General features: G+C 38.4%; 1 protein-coding gene across 5 annotated transcripts in view; it reads left to right on the top strand.

The window, feature by feature from the left end:
• FRMPD4 (FERM and PDZ domain containing 4) overlaps positions 1-14,220 on the top strand; it is a 309,707-nt gene extending 295,487 nt beyond the window's left edge. For 3 of the 5 annotated variants that reach the window (XM_027447681.3, XM_072029389.1, XM_072029394.1), the window contains 6 exons: positions 2,971-3,060; positions 3,637-3,819; positions 7,164-7,302; positions 7,887-8,948; positions 9,270-10,541; positions 11,800-14,220. In XM_027447681.3, coding sequence (XP_027303482.2) covers positions 2,971-3,060; positions 3,637-3,819; positions 7,164-7,302; positions 7,887-8,948; positions 9,270-10,541; positions 11,800-13,145 — 4,092 coding nt within the window. In that variant the 3' untranslated portion in view covers positions 13,146-14,220. Of the gene's footprint in view, positions 1-2,970; positions 3,061-3,636; positions 3,820-7,163; positions 7,303-7,886; positions 8,949-9,269; positions 10,542-11,794 lie in introns of all 5 variants that reach the window. The other 2 variants (XM_027447684.3, XM_027447687.3) reach the window with 2 other exon arrangements.
• The last annotated feature ends 372 nt before the right edge of the window (positions 14,221-14,592 follow it).

Genomic DNA, 14,592 nt, shown 5'->3' with positions numbered 1-14,592 from the left:
TTTTGTTTTGTTTTTTTGTTGTTGTTGTTTGTTTGTTTGCTCTTTTTTTTTTCGTTTGTTTTTTTTTTGTTTTATGTAAGTCATCTAGTCTCTCTGCATAGTCAACAGAGAGAAATAGGCACTTCTAGGGAACAATTCATCCCATCCCATATTACATGTAGGTGCCAAAAATAGGTCAGATGACTTGTCCTGGAAATACCTATTTCTCTCCATTGAAAATAAACAGAACCTAAGAGTGAGTAGCTGAGACATAAAATTAGCTGAATCCTGGTTCATGATACTTTTTTTTCCGAATGGGAAAAGCCCAAAACTAAGGTGCCTGAGCTAAGGTTCATTGGGATCAGCAGAAATCCTGCTTGGAGGAGATGAGTTTCAGGTCATGTCATGATTGTGAATGTAGATCTGTGTGTTTGACCTGGAATGCTCAGGAAGAGGGGACACATTTTTGACTGAAGTATTGCTTGTCACCAGAAGTGCTGAAGCTAAGCCTGAATAATGCCAATTACTTACTATTTATCATAGTAGTGTAACTTTGGTTTTATTTTGGAAGCTATCACTGCTGAAGAAATCACAGGTGATGACAGGGGCATTCAGTATTGATTCTTGGTTAGAAAAGGTTGCAACAATGCCTTTCTGCAGTGACTTTGTTAAGGTGTCATGCTCAGTGGATGAGGAAAGGATGTGGATGTGATCTACCTGCACTTCAGCAAGTTTTTTGACACTGTTTCCCAGAGCATTCTCCTGCAGAAACTGGCTGCTCATGGCTTGGACAGGTGTACACTTTGTTAGGTTAAAAGCTGGGTGGCTGGGTGCAAAGAGTTGTGGTGAATGGAGTTAAATCCAGCTGGAGGCCAGTCACTAGTGGTGTCCCCCAGGGTTCAGTACTGGGGACAGTTCTCATGCACTCTCAGTAAGTTGGCAGATGACACCAAGTTGTGAGTGTTGATGTTCTTGAGGTTAGTAAGGCTCTGCAAAGGGATCTGGATAGGCTGGACTGATGGGCCAAGGTCAACTCTATGAAGTTAACAAGGTTAAGTACCAGGTTCTCCACATGGGGCAAAAAAAAAACAATCAGTGCTACAGACTCGGGGAAGAGTGGCTGGAAAGCTGCCCAGCAAAAAGAGACTTGGGGATATTGGTCAATATCTGGCTGGTTATGAGCCAACGGTGTGCTCAGGTGGCCAAGAGGGCCAACAGGATCCTGGCTTGTATCAGAAATAGTGTGGCCACCAGAAGTAGGGAAGTGCCTGTCCCTCTCTACTCATCTTTGATGAGGCTGCATGTCAACTACTGCACTCAGTTTTGGGCCCCTTACTAAATGAAGGACATCTAGGTGCTGGAGCATGTCCAAAGAAGGGCAATGAAGCTGGGGAAGGGTCTAGAGAACAAGTCTTACAAGGAGTGTCTGAGGGAGCTGGGGTTGTTTAGCTTGGAGAAAAGGAGGCTCAGGGGAGACCTTATCATGCTCTAGAATTACCTTAAAGGAGGCTATAGTGAGATGAGGATTGATCTCTTCTCCCAAGCACCAAGTGATAAGAGGAAATGGCCTTAAGTTGCAACAGGGGAGGTTTAGGTTGGTTATTAGGACAAACATCTTCACTGAAAGGGTTGTGAAATATTAGAACAGGTTTCCCAGGGGAGTAGTTGAGTCACTATCCCTGGAGGTCTTCAAAAAACATGTAGATGTAGAGCTTAGGGACGTGTTTTAATGGTGTACTTGGCAGTGCTAGGTTGAAGGTTGGACTATACAATGTTAGAGGTCTTTTCCAACCTAAATGATTCTGTGATTCCATGATTTTTCCTTTATTCTTTGTGATTTGAGCTTTGGAAACTCATTGCATGCCCGCCTGCTTTTTTACCAGGCAGTCATCAGAAACAAAGCATCAGAGCTCATTGTCACCTTCTGTCTCACCTGTAGGTACTAAGCCAGGACAACCCTCTGGAGCTTGTATCCCTTCCTGTGAAGGGAAGACTATCACTCTTAGGATCCTTCCTTTTTTATAAGTCCTGTGTATTTCTCTATGCAACTTAACACCTGCTTAAAGGAAGGGGACTTCATTCCCTCTCGGCTCTCTGCTTTGGATTCATTTCCTCCTTAGAATCTAGGAAAACGTTAGTTTAGGGGCTCTTAAAATGCTTTTCAAGATCAAGTAAGTTTTTGAAATAGAAATCTAGTGGCTGAAGAGAGAATAGTAAATGAGATGAGCTCGATAAAGTCCACACTGAAAGATTTACACAAGGGAGTTGTAAGTTCTGGCTCCAGATTGTTTGGGTGAAATGAACTGTTTCTTGGTTCTGTTCGATCTCATAAAATATGTCCAAGCTTGATGTTTTTAAGTAGGTATTTTAAGGTAGGAGGAAAAGGAGATAAATTATGGATTGGGTTGCATGATAGACTTGTATGTATTTATGTACTGTATTTGGCTTCTGGATTTATTCCCTACTAAATATAGTAGAGGAATTTAATTTAAAAAAAAACAGGAATTGCTGCAATGAGACAGAATAATATGCCATATGCTGCAAGTACCTTGCAAAATGTAATGCACATAGCTGACAAAACTAAATTCTTTGTTCTCTTTCTCTGTATTGGTCCATAAATGTTTAAGAACTGATGGTGATTATGAATTGAAAGCTGTTGACTATCCTTGAAATCCCTCAATGAACAGATGTCTAATTTGACTAGTTTAACATTTTCCCTTCATTGGAACAGTTACCATGTTCTTGCAGTGCCCTGATAAAGCCCATACCCAAATTCTCAGTGCATTTGACTAAACAAGCACAATCTGAATTTTAAGAATGAAACTGTTTCTCCTCATCTGAAAGTCTGATGATTTGGTTTCAGACTCTGATGAGCTCTTATTGCAATCCATTTTCTTTACACCACATGAATACCTTCTATTTTTTTTTAAATAAAATTAGTAATGTGTTGATTCCTACCACTATATCTTACCGCTGTTTCTCTTTCTTCAGCTATCTGCTCTGCAAGCCAAGGTGCACTATCTAAAGTTCCTCAGTGATCTACGGTTATATGGAGGGCGTGTTTTCAAGGCAACACTAGTGGTAATAATTCTCTTGAAAAGGTTTCTTTCTTTTCTTGATGGTTTTATCCAAGTGTCTCTTTGCAAAAACTGGACTGTAACATTTTCTTTAGAAGTTTAAGTTCTATTCATACACTTAAAAAAAAATAGTTGTAAAATTTGAACCAAATCACTTTTAGTTTCTTTTCATCTTGAAAATAACATGCCTAGTGTAATTTGAATACTTACTGAGGGTTTGGAGATAGGTAGCATCTATTTGGCAAACAGTGCCATGCAATTAACTGAAGAATACTTAAATTATTACTCTGAAAAACTCTTGATGAAAATACTTTTTTTTTTAAAGGAAGCATCCATCCATCCATCTGTCCACCCACCTATCCATCTAAAAACTGCAGTACAGCCAATATCCATGATCAAATTCCTTTACTTTTTGTAATTAATTATCGAACTACTATGCTCTTCTATATTTCACCTTCTCAGAAAAATGTGATAATCTTTAATCATGCAGATGAAGCTTCATGGAGATGAAAGGAGGCAGTTACTGTGTAGTGTTTCTCATGGGCTTTACTTTTTTTTTCTTCCCCTTTTTATGCTAAAGCAGGGAGAAAAGCGTTCAGAAGTGACTTTGTTAGTAGGGCCACGGTATGGCATCAGTCATGTGATAAACACCAAAACAAACCTGGTGGCTCTCCTGGCAGACTTCAGCCATGTGAACAGGATCGAGATGTTTACAGAAGACGAAAGCAGTGTTAGAGTTGAGCTGCATGTCTTAGATGTAAAAGTAAGTGTTGTTTTTTTTTTGATCTGCAATGATTCAATGTCTTTAAATAACGTTTTTGCCTTTTTATTTAAATATTTGATCAAACTATGCTAACCGTTCCAAATGTTTTCATGACAATGATATGTTGGAAGTGCATTTTTAGCTCTGGCAATTTGCATTGTTGTTGTGTCCATTGATTTCCATGGTGACAAGAGGTTGGTGATGAAATTGGCCTTCTTTTGAAGTTCCTTGAGCTCCTATAAGCCACTTTTGGTATAATAACAATGTTATTACTGTTAGAAAATTGCCGGTTCTGTCAGATCAATGTCTCAAGTAGCCCAGTGTTTTATCTGCAAAGGACACTGCAAGTAACCATATAGTTGTTACCAGTGAAATAACCTGTTAAAAGGCTTTTTTTTTTTTTTTTTTTCCTTACACCTCATAATACCAGTTAAATGCCTTGTCCCATATCATGTATTATTGTATGCTCTTCTACCTATAGCAATTTAGTTTCTCTTTTATCCTGCTTAACACTTAGCATCAGTGGCATCTGGGGAGCAAGCTTTATACATTATATTATCCTGGTTCTTCTTCTTGTGTTTCCTATCAGATTTTAAAGTGAAAGGCTTCAGAGACTGTCTAGGACATTAATCAGGACAATCAGAGATTAAAGAAAGAGTTCTCATTATACTTGAAACTTAAATATACTATTAAAATAAATGGAGCCTAACAGTTCTTGTTGCTTACACAGATGTACATTAAAAATAAATAAACAACAACAAAACATACACAAGGGATATTTTACTAAATTTTTGCTTTGAATGCTTTAGGCTTATTGACCTGAAAGTGTTTTCTTGTATTTAAGTTAATGAAAAAAACATTGCTGTAACTTAATCTAGGTGCCCTTTGACAACAACATCACAAAAAATGTACAGGTCGGTGAATACAGCATTTTAGCAATCTGAGCATCTCAGTCTACTTTACTTGTATTCCTGTGCTAAACTTGTAGCCCTCTTGTGAGAAAGTTGTTATCCTCTTTTTTTCTGATGGAGAAAGTGATCCAGAAATCAAATACTTCCCATCTACTTGAATGTAAAATGCAGCACTGTACGCCATGATATTTTATATTGCCATGATCTTATGTTGTTTTGTGTTATAATACTGCTACTGCCTTACTGCAAATCATGTATGTCCCTATCTGCTTGCCTTTCAATACATTCAGTCTTAAATACAGAGAGCCTAACATTAAAATTACAGAGCTAGAAGGCTGTAGATTGAATTTAACAAAACAAAACAAACAAACAAACAACAACAACAACAAAACTTTTATGTGGGGCACAAGTATGGACTGTTAGAGTTTCTAGTGGAGATGTTGGAGATGTGGGCAAACACAGGCATACCGTAAGGTAGCAGGTTCCTATATGTAGATTCTGAATATGCCAATAAGTGCCACTTTTGTAAAGAATGAATAAGAAGCCTGTGTTCTTCTTTTATTTTTGGTTCTTTTTGATATCTCCGCAAACATAAATCACTTGGGAGATGCAGCCAGTAAGATTTAGCTGTCACGAGACTGTTCATCAGATTAACAGTAGTGCACCGCACTGTTTTCAGCAATCTGAGACTTCTTTGGAAATTATCCATTTCTGTCTATCATCTCGGAAAAATTGAACGTCAACATGGCATTTCAATGCTATTTTTTATTTGTGACTCAAAAGAACAAAGATTAAGTACTTCACTGTAGAATTAATAATTTATAATTAATTTTATATCTCTGTTTGAATCCTTTAGAAAGAAGCATGTGTTGAGTAGAACCTCAAACTGAGGATGAGTACTTTATACATAGCATGAAATACTTTAAAGAAAAAAAGTGCATAGACTTCTACATGTTGCCGAAAACTGTTCATACAACAGTTTTGAGTTTGGTAGTAATCTATGAGCATAAATTATGTTTTGGACACAATTTCCACCATAATCACTTGCCTTCAGGTCGCATATGTCCACATAGCTATAAGTCACTATAAACTATGTGAATGACCAGATAGGTTGTCTATGGTGTAAATTTTGTCTATGCATCGTGGTAAGAACTTGTTTTGTTTATTTTTCCTCTTTGGGAGTTCTAGAGGCTAGCCACCTTAAAATGAATTTGAGAAGAGCAGCTTTTGCTGTTATAAGCTACAGAGACATGAACAAAAGTTTTAGGCAAAGGAATTTATATAGTGTGGCAAAGGAAAAGGAAATAAAAGAAAGTGTGTTTCACATGGATTTCTTACATTCAATGCTCTCTAGCCTGCAAGACAGCTTTTCAGAACTATGGCATTTTTTCTGTTAAGTCTAACTGTTCTCTTTAAAGGCTTTGAGTTTGGTTTCTGTGCTGATTTCTCTTCTGAGGATCTCTCTCTGTTCTCTGTTTCTGTTTGTCTATTCATTTTTTCATCACATGTCTTTTAAGCAATGCCAGGCCACAAATACTGAAATCTTTTAAGTTCTCATTTTAATATTCCCTGCTGCTGCTGTGTAATGATAGCTTTATCCTCACTGCTGTATTTTTTCAACCTGAACTTTTTCCATCTCTGTGTGCTTCCTATTTTACTTCTTTACATGAACTTAGGGCACTTCATTTTCTGGCAAGCTGCAGTGATTCCCATACTACTGTAATACTCCAGCACCAAATGTCCCAGAGTTTTAGCCCTTGGCAGTTTCAGAGTAGCAGTAAACAGTGCTTAGGAGAAAAAAATACATATCTATGCAAGAGAAAGATGGAGCAAGAGTCTTTACGTAATTAGCTTCTTTCAGAAAGAGAGCTAAATCAACCCTTATAAATGCCTGGTTGGACTTTTTATTCCAACTCTAATCTTTTGTAAATCACAGAATTCTTGAGGTAGAAAAGGACTTCTGGACCTCATGCGGTCCAAGCCCCCTGCCAAGCCACCTAGAGAAGGTTGCCTAGGACCACATCCAGGCAGCTTCTGAATGTCTCCTGCAACATGTGCCAGTGCTCGGTCACCCGCACAGCACAGAAGTGCGTGCTGCCTGATGTTCAGAGGGAACCTCCTGTATTTCAGTTTGTGCCCAATGCCTCTTCTGTTAACCCTGGGCATCACTGAAAAGAGCCAGGCTTTTTCCTCCCTGCACCCTCCTTTCAGTTATTTATATATTTTAATAAGATGAAGATGTTTGAGATGAAAACCCCCTGAAAATGTTTGATATTGTTTGATGTTGGTAGTGAGGAAAATAAGTTCTCATGTGTATTTTTCAGTGTGGCATTTCTGATGTAATTCCTTTTGATTCCATGTAGTAGTATTGTCAGCAGGTAAACAAATAGAGAAGTAACAGCCTTAACGAAGACTTGGTTGTATTCTTCTTAGCCTATTACTCTACTGATGGAGTCATCAGATGCAATGAATCTTGCTTGCCTAACAGCTGGGTACTATAGACTGCTGGTCGACTCAAGGCGTTCAATATTCAACATGGCCAACAAGAAAAATACAGGGAGCAGAGAAACAGGTATTCATTGCACAATACGTTATTGATGGTCACAGGTGTAAAGCAGAAGCCAGCTTAAGCCCCAGTGCATCTCCAGATAATACAAGGCTGTGTCAAATGAGATTTTATTGCTGGCTTAGACTTGGCTCTACGATACCCCAATTCAGCTTTATAATGTTCTGATATTCAGCCTTTGATAGCTTGAATTTCTTTCATAACTGTATTGAAACAGATGCATGTTCCCTATGAGTGTTATTACATTATACGCATATATCTTGTATAAGAATACATATGGTGTTGTGGAAACCAGCTGGGAATTTGATTTTCTTTTACTATTTCTGGAATAGCATTTGTACCTAGCTGTGGTTTGGTTTTGCACTAAAGTACAAAAGTGTCAGTTAAACTTTAGGTCATTAAATCAACAGCTATTTAATTTAGAGCAGAGGTAAGCTTGAACATGCTTTTCTGAAGCATTTGATAAAACAGCTGTCCTATTCAGAGGGTTCATTGCTTAATATTAACAAGATATTGTTTAAAAATTTGCTTGAACTTGTGATTGTATGAATCTGTGGTTTCATGTTTCTTTTTATTTCCCTGTGCTACAGGAATTGAAAATAGAGGGAAGCATAGTCTCCTTGCTTCTGAGTGGAGTTGTGTACCAAAAACTACCACTTTCCTGGCTGAAGGAGATCAAGAGACTCAAATGTCCTTTGCTGATCCTAAACAGAAGACTGTAGATGTTCCTGAAAGTCTGTTATGTCAAAAAGAGCACAGACATCTGTACATAGAAAATACCTATAATTCAGGTGGATTTGATCAGCATCTGGCCAAGCAAAGTGACCCCACTGAAGCAGAAGAAAGCAGAAATTTTAATCAGTCTTCACTGCTGTCACTCTCAGGTTTGGAATCTAGTAAGAAAGCACAGGATTCTCCCAGGGGAGCAAAAGTTTCCTTTATATTTGGAGATCACAACTTGGATGGTATCAATCCTCAGACTCTTGGCTATGAAAGACTTATGGATGAAAGTCCAGAAGTACTAGAAAAACAAAGAGCCATTTATATTAGTAATGCCAATGACATTAAAGGTCTGGAGTTATCACCAGATGCTGAAAGCATTCAGTTTGCTACAAATTCTGTTTACGCAACCATAAATGATGGTAAAATTTTTGGAGCTGCGGAAGGAATAGAAGAGCCTTTGCTGCATGATATTTGTTATGCAGAAAACACAGATGATGCTGAAGATGAAGATGAAGTAAGCTGTGAAGAAGACATTATGGTAGGAGAAATCGATAGGCCTGCTCTTCTCAGCCTTTCTGGTTCTAGTGATGACATTATTGATTTGACTTCACTTCCACCTCCAGAAGGTGATGATAATGAAGATGATTTCCTATTGCATACCTTAAACATGGCCATTGCTGCTCCTCCACCTGGCTTCAGGGACAGTTCAGATGAGGAAGACTCTCAGAATCAAGCAACACAGCCTAGAGACGACAAGGAGCAAGCCAGTAATCTAGGCAGTGATGATATTCCAGTGTCGCTTATCGATGCTGTCCCTACTAATACAGAGGGCAAGTGTGAAAAGGGGCTAGATGATGCTGTAGTCTCTACACTTCAAGCACTAGAAGCTTTGGCTGCTTCAGAGGAACAGCAGACGAATGACAACTCAGGTTCTTTCACCATAGTTACATTTATTCATTGAAAATCATTCCATCTCATCCATTTAACTTTGGAAATACTCCATTTTGTGAGGGGGTTTTGTTTTTTGTTGTTTTGCTTTTTTTTTTGCCATCAGTTTCCATACATCATATTCCATATTATGTAATGGAACTACTGTTATGTTGTTAAGCTACCTGTCCCGGGAACTGTGCAATAAAGTCAGATTATTCTTACAAAAGATATTTTTGTCTCTAACACACACCTTTGCTTGTCGCTTGTCCAGGTGCTTCAGCTGCTGTCATTGATTGACTCTCATTTTTTGTGGCTTGCAGGTGTAGCTATCTTGCGAGCATATAGCCCTGAGTCATCTTCAGATTCTGGCAATGAAACAAATTCCTCTGAAATGACTGAAAGTTCTGAATTAGCTGCGGCGCAGAAACAGACAGAAAACACTGCACGCATGTTTTTGACCACAAGTGAAGGCTATCAACCCCTTGTGGAAGAGCAGACTGAATTTCCCATTGCTAAAAGTCAGGCTGGAGTGCCAGGCATGAAATCCTCTCAGCCTTTGTCTGGTCGTCAGGCTGCGGAGCTACAGTCAAAAGTTGTGCCTTCAAAGCAAATTCTTCATTCAGATAACATGGAAATGGAGCCAGAGACCATGGAAACAAAATCTGTCACTGATTATTTTAGCAAATTGCACATGGGATCCTTGGTATATTCTTGCACTAGTAAAAGGAAAAATAAGATGACAGACAGTGAAGTGAAAGCACCTTCTGATGGCAATGCTACTGTGAAAAAGCAACAGGGAACTAAAAAAGCAGAGGCTGATGAAGACCTAAAAGCTAAATTTGGAACTCTTTCAGCAAGAGACAGTCAACGCCTAAGCACTTTTAATGTGGAGAGAACTGCCTTTCGCCAAAGATGGTATGCTGCTGATGATGGGGCAGCAGATAAGCCAAGCCCAGAAACAGTGAACGGGAAGACATTTCCAAGAGTTCCTGTCCTTGGAAAAACAGAAACTGACTGTAAGGATGAAGTAGATCCTGAGGCGGATCAGGATGATACCTCAGGGCTTGGCCAAGGTGAAAACTTTTTGTCAGATATGACTCCTGTGTCTTCAGCCAAAGACCTAAACGATGCAGAAGATACCGATTTATCTGCAGATGACCATCCTTCAAAGCTTCCAGAAGCTGAGCAGAGTGTGGCTAGACTTTGTGAATATCACTTGGCTAAGCGCATGTCATCTTTGCAAAGTGAAGGCCATTTCTCACTGCAAAGCTCTCAGTGCTCTTCAGTGGATGCAGGATGCAGCACGGGCAGTAGCACATGTGCTACCCCTGTTGAATCTCCTCTTTGTACCTCTGACGTTAAGCACATTATCTCTGACCCATCAATGAAGAGCATTGCCTATATTCCAGCAGATGAAAGAGCTGCCATTCTTCCAAACCATGGAACAACATACAAAGACCTGCATCAGCAGCCAGAAGCTGTGTGTCACAGGATGACGGTGCCTGTTGTGCATTCGGCAATTAATGCTGAACCACTGTTTGGCACTTTGAGAGAAGGATGTCATCGGATCCCCAAGATAAAAGAAACTACAGGTACATCAGTAATAAAGTGTTTCCTGTGTTTGTTTTTAAAGTTGCATGTTAAGGTTGAAGGTTAGGTGTGAAGTTTGCATTCTCTTTACCTGAAACTACATCATAATCTGCGGCAGGCGGTGGGATTAGACCTTGGTGTATATATTCATTTTACTTACATGTACTGAGATGTTCTTGGGAGCTGCTTACAAAGATTCTTTTTTTTCTGGAAGATCTATCATTAGAGTTAAAAAAAAAAAAAGTCTCCTGTGTTTTAGATCTAATATTTGGGGGACATTGATAGAGAAGCCTAGGGGAGAAAGTAATCTTTGGAAGCCTCTCCAAAGTCCATAGTCATTTGAGTTCCAGGATTCTTTCTAGATCGTAAGGTGACTTCAGAAGATATATTAATGTTGGAGAGAAAAAAAAAATGTGCTTCATTTATTATATATTTTATGCTATTTTAGCAGATTGTCAAAAACATGCCAGTATGAGTAAAAAGTTCTAAATGTAAAGGTGAGAAAATGTCACTATATTATTAAGCATGTTTTTACTTCACCATCTGATAGTAGGTGTTTTGTTTAAGAATAATTTACATATAGAATCATTACCACATTTTGAAGTTCCAGTTTCAAGTGACTTTATGAACTTACTGTTCAAAAAAATACATAGTTTTTCAGAGATAGCATTGGAAATCCTTTTGATTGGGTTTTGAACGTTTCATTCATCCTGGGTAGCAACCCGCATGTCCCAGTAGCATGGCAATGCATGGAAATCTGAAAGTGGAGTAGACTAGGAGAAGGAATGAGAAAAACAAACAAACAACAACATAACTAAAACAAAATTACCATGAGTACATCTTTCCATGCTCTCTCAGGCAAAGTTAAAGAAGGTATTTTAATCTGAAAATATTCATCTAATTATTTAATAGCAAACATCCAATCCATATATTGAAGGGGGAGGGGGTATTTAGGAAGTTTTATAGGTTATTTTCTATTACTTTCTTTCAATGCATTCTGTAGTGGAACAAACAGTTTATTATTCATAAGTTATAATTTGTTGATAGATTTTAAAAAGCATCATAGTGAAACACAAAAGACATGAGGAGCTAGCAATTAATTTTTTGTGTGTGTGAAATATTTTGAGGAATGGAGACCACTGGAAAATACTAAGAATCCATTTTCCCGCAGAGTTAAAGATATATAAAAGTTTTAGTCTGTGAATATTGTCAGGGTGATGCTTAATTCTTCTGTCTGCTCTTCTACTACCCCTAGTGTAGCTTTCACAGAGCCTGAAAAGGGAAGACAAGGAGGCATGCCTACAGCTTTTCCTAGACAGCCTCTAGCTGACTCCATCATGCTATCATCCATGCTATCAGAATCAAAGGTGCCAAGTCAAAATCAAGACTCTTGTGACATTCCCAAAGTAAATCAGGCTTGTGGGGCAACAGTTAGTTTACGGCCATATGACATGATAGGAGGAAGCCTCAGGATGCCGCACAACAGGAAAGTGCTGAGACGCAGCAGCAGCATCATTGGAGGATCTGCAGACATTGAGATGCTGTTTGAAAGGAAGGCAGCCGCAGCCAGCTTGAAATGTCTGGACACCACCCCAAGGGATGAATCCAAGTCAGAAAGAAGGGTGGAGCTCTCCCTGGGCAAAAAGCTGTCAAAAAGTTACTCCCAGAGTTGTGTGTATGTCAGCACTGATAGGAAGGACAGTAAGAGGTGTTCAGGCACAGGTGTTAGTCAGAAGGACTCCAAGCAGTGTCGAACATTGCCTTTGCGGAAGCTGGACACCAGTGCCTGGAGGTGTCGTGGCCCCTTTAGCTACTGTTTCCTAAGCAGAGGAAGTGATGATGATGAAGATGATGGAGATGGCCATCAGCTCTCATGTCTCTTTGAACCACAGAACCCATGCGAGCTAGCAGAACCAGTCAGTCAGTCTTTTTCCAGTGAAAATGAGCAGAAAGTCTTGGAGTCCCCAAAACCTGCTGAGACCCTGCAAAGTGAGGCAGATAACGCACATGAGAAGAGCAGTGCTGACACTCAAGGTGGCCAGATTGATGTGAATCTCAATGATGTGGCCTTTGATGCACGAATTACACGAATAAATGTGATGAAAGAGAAGACGTATGCAATGCCTGATGGATTTATTGCAGCACAAAAGGATGCCAGTGAGCTACTGTCACTGGTCCGAGCAAGTATGGGCAAGAGAGAAGATTTACATCCAGAAACATATGACCTTAAACTTTCTAAGTACAAACAACTGTTATCTATGGAATCGAGACAGTTGGGAAGTGCCTGCAGGAAAATGGCCATGGCTGATAAAAGCCCTGAGGAAATGCTTTTAGCTATGACTTCCAGCTTTCAAGTACTCTGTTGCTTAACAGAAGCCTGCATGCGTTTAGTTAAAGTCATGAACTCTGAAACACAGCAGCAGGAAATTATAGCTAAGATAGATGAGGTTGTAATAAACTACATTTGTCTTCTGAAGGCTGCAGAAGCAGTATCAGGCAAGACCTCCAGTGATCCTAGCATTAAACTCTTGGCTCGACATTCGACTACCATGGCCGCTATTGTAAGCACACTAACACGTTCTCTTAAAATGCTTTTAAACAAATAAAATACAAAAGTCACTTCATAATCTACCTTTGCAAAGCCATACATTAAAAAAAAAAACTTTTATTTACTGTATGTGTATGAACTAATGTAACAAACTCAGCTCTCTCTGTATATTTTGTTATTTTATATAAAATAAGTATGAGATTTAGAAAAAAAAAAAAAAAAAAGATAAAATACCGAACACTGACAACAGTACTGACCAGATCTGTCCTTTCGTTTATACAAACACAAAAGCCAAAAAAAGCCCTCTCCCCAAGACCGGAAAGACAAACAGAAAAAAAGGAAAAAAAAAAAAGAAAAAAAAGAAAACCATACAGGAGCAAATTGACATTTGGCTATTTTTCATATAGTCAAATCTATGGTTGTATGAAGTGAACTTTTAAAGCCTGTTATGTCAATGAAGTTGTTTTCTGTTTCATCCAAGTTTTCACTTGGAGAATGCTCCATGTTTAGAAATGAGAAATTAAATCATAATGTATATAATACAATATTTAATGTTTTAAAATTATAATTTTTAAGCATTGAAAATAGCAAAAAGACGTTTAAAATCCAAGAGACTATTATAACTTACTAGAGAATATATATATAATAAATGACTCTTTTGTTCATATTGCCTGAATTACCTGATTCTTCTTTTCTAGGAAGTTCTATATTAAAAAAAAAAGAAAAAAAAAAGTATTGAAAATACCAACTTTAGAAGGTATCTGATGTATTGAACATTACAGTGTTGCATTTCAGACAGTGAAGGTAACTGTGGAAGACAGACTGAGGACATAGAAACCAGAGTGGTGATGTTCTCTGAAATGAGAATTCGATGCCATACTTATCAGGTCAGAACGTATAGGACGGGTCTGCACATCCCTTTCCCTGGTTAATGAGAGAGAGGACCATCAGGAAATTCCTGTGCTGTTTACTGTTTCATCATATATCTATGGTGCATCTGAACAACATGAACTGCATCTATTTTGTTAAATATTTTATACTTCATATTTTATGATTCTGAATGTTTAACTGTAAATAAGTTAGAAATAAAATGAAGTTTTCAGAATACAATAAATATCTCTGAAATATTTCAAGCCCAAGACAGTTCTTCTCTGAGTGACAACAAAGGCAATTTGTGAATAATCTGTCCCATCTGAACCTTTCTGGAAAACATTTTATAGTCTTGCATTTGAGAGACAGCCAAAAGCTCTCAGTTTCACATGGTAAGTAGGCTTTAACACGAGCATCTGTTAAGCTTTTCAGCCACTTAGGAGCAGCAGCCCTTGTGAAAAGTGCAAAATACCATTCTCTAAACTGGTGTAGGCAATTTTCATCCTTTTTTTTAATAATGTCATGTGCAGAGAGTGTAACCACTGTGTTTTGAAAACTTACCCATTCAGTTGAAGCAAGTGCAAAGCTTTCTCTTCTGAACTAGAAAGACTAAACCCACAAAATTATATTTTTGC

This window comes from Anas platyrhynchos, chromosome 1 (assembly GCF_047663525.1).
Source record: "Anas platyrhynchos isolate ZD024472 breed Pekin duck chromosome 1, IASCAAS_PekinDuck_T2T, whole genome shotgun sequence".
NCBI lineage: Eukaryota > Metazoa > Chordata > Aves > Anseriformes > Anatidae > Anas > Anas platyrhynchos.
Note: the sequence above shows the minus strand (reverse complement) of the source record. Positions and strands in the feature narration are given on the sequence as shown.